This window comes from Xyrauchen texanus, chromosome 17 (genome assembly GCF_025860055.1).
Source record: "Xyrauchen texanus isolate HMW12.3.18 chromosome 17, RBS_HiC_50CHRs, whole genome shotgun sequence".
Taxonomy (NCBI): domain Eukaryota; kingdom Metazoa; phylum Chordata; class Actinopteri; order Cypriniformes; family Catostomidae; genus Xyrauchen; species Xyrauchen texanus.
In genome coordinates, this window is record NC_068292.1 from 44,645,696 (window position 1) to 44,651,695 (window position 6,000).

General features: G+C 42.6%; 1 protein-coding gene across 1 annotated transcript in view; it reads right to left on the minus strand.

Moving 5' to 3' along the window:
- Window positions 1-1,492: 1,492 nt before the first annotated feature.
- Window positions 1,493-6,000, minus strand: part of LOC127658073 (pituitary tumor-transforming gene 1 protein-interacting protein) — a 33,613-nt gene continuing 29,105 nt past the window's right edge. The window contains 1 exon segment of the mRNA XM_052147173.1: window positions 1,493-2,766. Within this exon segment, the coding sequence (XP_052003133.1) occupies window positions 2,717-2,766 (50 nt within the window). The 3' untranslated portion in view covers window positions 1,493-2,716.

Here is a 6,000-nt window from a genome sequence, read left to right on the forward strand (position 1 = left end):
ATTGGTTTCTTGAACATGACAATGAGTTCACTGTACTAAAATGGCCCCCACAGTCACCAGATCTCAACCCAATAGAGCATCTTTGGGATGTGGTGGAACGGGAGCTTCGTGCCCTGGATGTGCATCCCACAAATCTCCATCAACTGCAAGATGCTATCCTATCAATATGGGCCAACATTTCTAAAGAATGCTTTCAGCACCTTGTTGAATCAATGCCACGTAGAATTAAGGCAGTTCTGAAGGCGAAAGGGGTCAAACACAGTATTAGTATGTGTTCCTAATAATCCTTTAGGTGAGTATATATATATATATATATAGCCTACAGCTGAGCGAGTTATTACATTTTAAAGAAATGTAAATAATAATAATAATTCAAATGGAATAACGTGCGCTGATGTCTTGTACACAATTAGACAATGCATGATGTAAACAACGTCCATTTTGATTTTACTTCAATTGCTTTCTGTAACTGCTGCACCTCGTCTGTGTGCTTGTATTGTTCTATTAAGCATTTCTGCATCTTTAAAATGCATGTGATGAGAGAGGTCGAATCTACACGGCAAATTCCCACGGATGAGATCTCCAGATACGCCCAAACATTTGCATGTCCCTGTTGGATTTTGAGCCTTTACAATTTAATGAATGTAGCGGGACACAATTTACACTGCATAAAAAGTCTAATTACAGCACAGAATGTGTTGCACAAATGATGTGTTTGCACAGATGGCACGAAACAGCAGAATTATCTGCTAAGCATTTAAATAAAACAAATAAAGTGCTTTGAGAGGAAAAGGATCAACTTGTGGTAACTTATGTTCCTCTCCCACCTGGGGATGCTCGTGATTTAGTATGGAAAGATGCAGGTGAAACATCTTCCTCAGACACTGAGCTTCTGTCTTCATTTATATGTTCAGAACAATCACGCAAAACATCTGTTTAAAACAAAATCTTGTCTTTATTAGGAAATCTGTTTTATTAAGAACACACATTGTAAATACAAACATCGAAATCATTAAACAGGAGAAAAAGTGATTAAAATAGTTTCAACGACCTGATTTTACAATCACAACTGAATAGAAAAGTAGAGTTTGTTTCAAAGAATAGTTCACTCAAAAATGAAATTCTGTCATTATTGATTCACCGTCATGTTGTTCCAAACACCTTTGGAAGGAGTTCTGAAGAATATTCACACAGCTTTCTCCATAAAACAATGTTCACAGTGACCAGATCTGATGAAACAAAGTATCATCAAACGACTGAACTGCAACATTCCGAGTGTTCTGAAGATGTCCGATAGCGTCGCCATCAAGGACAGGCCGAAATATAAACGATTCACTGAATATTCGCCACCAAACAAAAAGGAAAATGGAAAATGATTCAGTGAATAATAACGTAAATTTAGGTACGTTGCTCACAGAAAATCAAATATCTTTTGGGAAGGTTTACAATATTTTTATTATGCATTAATGGTGATGAATGCTAACTGTTGTTGTATGGAAAATAGCAACTTTTATCACTGCAAAAAAAAAAGTGAGTTTGGAACGACACGAGGGTAAAAAAAAAGTTTGGAACGACACGAGGGTAAAAAAATTTTTGGAACGACACGAGGGTAAAAAAAAAAAAAAGAAGTTTGGAACGACACGAGGGTAAAAAAAAGAAGAAGTTTGGAACGACACGAGGGTAAAAAAAAAAAAAAAGTTTGGAACGACACGAGGGTAAAAAAAAAAAAAGAAGTTTGGAACGACACGAGGGTAAAAAAAAAAGAAGCTTGGAACGACACGAGGGTAAAAAAAAAAGTTTGGAACGACACGAGGGTAAAAAAAAAAGAAGTTTGGAACGACACGAGGGTAAAAAAAGAAGTAGTAGTAGTTTGGAACGACACGAGGGTAAAAAAAAAAGTTTGGAACGACACGAGGGTAAAAAAAAGTTTGGAACGACACGAGGGTAAAAAAAAGTTGGAACGACACGAGGGTAAAAAAAAAATTGGAACGACACGAGGGTAAAAAAAAAAAAGAAGAAGTTTGGAACGACACGAGGGTAAAAAAAAAGAAGTTTGGAACGACACGAGGGTAAAAAAAAAAAAGAAGTTTGGAACGACACGAGGGTAAAAAAAAGAAGCTTGGAACGACACGAGGGTAAAAAAAAAAAGTTTGGAACGACACGAGGGTAAAAAAAAAGAAGTTTGGAACGACACGAGGGTAAAAAAAGAAGTAGTAGTAGTTTGGAACGACACGAGGGTAAAAAAAAAAAAAGTTTGGAACGACACGAGGGTAAAAAAAAAGTTTGGAACGACACGAGGGTAAAAAAACAAGTTCGGAACGACACGAAAAAATGAAAGAAAAACAAAATTTGCATGCGAGTTTGGAACGACACGATGGTAAAAAAAAAATATATAAATAAAAATAATAAAGAGAATATTACATTTTTTGGGTGAACTGTTCCTTTAAGGTGCATTTGCTCTGGAAAATTATCATCACAATCTGACTTTATATTTTCTGCTATTCTCATCTAAAGCATTAAAATCTGACGCTGTTGTGTTTTGACTAAGAATGAAAAATAATGGTCCGCTCTAAAATCGGAGCAGAGAAAGAGAGATAACTAACCAATGAGCGGGATAACAAGGTAATCTCAGCTTTAGCTACACTCCATCCTAAAGTAATCTGACCAGAAACGGGTCTGAAAACAGCAAAGCATCTGCGGGACGTCCCTCTGAGATTTACTCGTTCTCGAACTTGCTGTACGGATGATCAGAGTCTGTAATGAGACCTAGAAAGAAGGACAGAAGAGATTAAAGATGATGTAATTATATATATAGTATCACATGTAGTGTGATTCAAAACCTGTTACATTTCATTACAAGTTCCATTAATGATTCTGAAGCGTCTGCATTGTTCAACTGTTGATGGTGAACACATTAAAATACATAAATGTCCAGATGTATTTCATCTCTTCACACGATGTCCTCTGTGTGTTTATAAAGGTCGTATGCACGAGGTCAGATGGTGGAGGAAGAGCCACACTTTCACCTCCCTGTTGGTTTGGAGGTGCAGCGGGTCGTTAGAGGACGTGCCGTGTTTTAAAGAAGGCAGATTCACACAGCACACAGGATTTATTACGGTTTTAGAGTTTGTTTTAGAAGTCTCAGCAGAGCAGATCACTTCTGAGGATCAGACTGTGACACTTATATTCAGATTAAACATGCGCTATGTTCCCCTTAACGGCCACATTTAATTACTTGTGTAAGCCAATATGTTCTCTCCTTCGGAGCTTGGAGTGTGTTAATTGTGGACCCTGTTGACATGTAATGGCATTAGGAGTGTGAGACATGTGCAGAATCTCACACAGAACGTCCTTTTGAGGGCAGACGCGAGTCGAGAGAGCAGCAGAGATCGCCGACATGATTCCTGATGCGCAGACTGCTGAGAAACACAGACGAGCATGACATCCATCACACTGTCACACTGCCAAACACACACACACACACGCGCGCAAACAAATAACCACACACATGCACGCGCGCGCACACAACACACGTGCATAAACAAACAAATACAAACACGCACACACACACAAGCACATGCGTGCGCACTCACACACATACAAGCACAAACACACAAGCACGCGCATGCAAACAAAAGCGCACACACACACACACACGCAAACAAAAGCGCACACGCAAACAAAAGCGCACGCACAAACAAAAGCGCACGCACAAAAGCGCACGCACACACACACAAGCAAACAAAAGCGCACGCACAAACAAAAGCGCACGCACAAACAAAAGCGCACGCACAAACAAAAGCGCACGCACACACGCGCACACACAAACAAAAGCGCACACACACACACAAGCAAACAAAAGCGCACAAGCAAACAAAAGCGCACGCACAAACAAAAGCGCACGCACACACGCGCACACAAACAAAAGCGCACGCGCACACAGACACAAACAAAAGCGCACGCACACACACAAGCAAACAAAAGCGCACAAGCAAACAAAAGCGCACGCACAAACAAAAGCGCACGCACACACGCGCACACAAACAAAGCGCACGCGCACACAGACACAAACAAAAGCGCACGCACACACACAAGCAAACAAAAGCGCACAAGCAAACAAAAGCGCACGCACAAACAAAAGCGCACGCACACACGCGCACACAAACAAAAGCGCACGCGCACACAGACACAAACAAAAGCGCACGCACACACACAAGCAAACAAAAGCGCACAAGCAAACAAAAGCGCACGCACAAACAAAGCGCACGCACACACGCCAGCACAAAACAAAGCGCACGCAGCACACAGACACAAACAAAAGCGCACACACACACACAAGCAAACAAAAGCGCATAAGCAAACAAAAGCGCACGCACAAACAAAAGCGCACGCACACACGCCAAGCACACTAAAACAAAGCGCACGCCAAGACACAGACACAAACAAAAGCGCACGCACAAACAAAAGCGCACGCACACACGCGCACACAAACAAAAGCGCACGCGCACACAGACACAAACAAAAGCGCACGCGCACACAGACACAAACAAAAGCGCACGCACACACACACACACAAACAAAAGCGCACGCACACACACAAACAAAAGCGCACGCACACACACAAACAAAAGCGCACGCACACACACAAACAAAAGCGCACGCACACACACAAACAAAAGCGCACACACACACAAAAGCGCACACACACACACAAAAGCGCACACACACACACAAAAGCGCACACACACACACACACACACACACAAACAAAAGCGCACGCACACACAAACACAAACAAAAGCGCACACACACAAACAAAAGCGCGCGCACACACACGAAGGTAATGTATGAAGGTAAATCAGTAGGAAAACTACTTGCATATTTGGATTTGAGAACTTGTACAAACAATATTTGTACACTCACAGCACCGATGTGAAAACTTAATAAACATTTGAATGTTGCAATCTGCACACAAACAATAATTCAAAGCTTCTGTTCTGCTTTCACAACTGCAGACAAGTAACATTCACATCAACACAATTACAGACACAAACTGTGTGTTAATTGTGGACCCTGTTGACATGTAATGGCATTAGGAGTGTGAGACATGTGCAGAATCTCACACAGAACGTCCTTTTGAGGGCAGACGCGAGTCGAGAGAGCAGCAGAGATCGCCGACATGATTCCTGATGCGCAGACTGCTGAGAAACACAGACGAGCATGACATCCATCACACTGTCACACTGCCAAACACACACACACACACGCGCGCAAACAAATAACCACACACATGCACGCGCGCGCACACAACACACGTGCATAAACAAACAAATACAAACACGCACACACACACAAGCACATGCGTGCGCACTCACACACATACAAGCACAAACACACAAGCACGCGCATGCAAACAAAAGCGCACACACACACACACACGCAAACAAAAGCGCACACGCAAACAAAAGCGCACGCACAAACAAAAGCGCACGCACAAACAAAAGCGCACGCACAAACAAAAGCGCACGCACACACGCGCACACACAAACAAAAGCGCACACACACACACAAGCAAACAAAAGCGCACAAGCAAACAAAAGCGCACGCACAAACAAAAGCGCACGCACACACGCGCACACAAACAAAAGCGCACGCGCACACAGACACAAACAAAAGCGCACGCACACACACAAGCAAACAAAAGCGCGACAAGCAAACAAAAGCGCACGCGACAAACAAAAGCGCACGCATACACGCAAGTACACTAAACAAAAGCGCACGCGCACACAGACACAAACAAAAGCGCACGCACACACAACAAGCAAACAAAAGCGCACTAAGCAAACAAAAGCGCACGCGACAAACAAAAGCGCACGCACACACGCCGCGACATAAACAAAGCGCACGCGCACACAGACACAAACAAAAGCGCACACACACACACAAGCAAACAAAAGCGCACAAGCAAACAAAAGCGCACGCACAAACAAAAGCGCACGC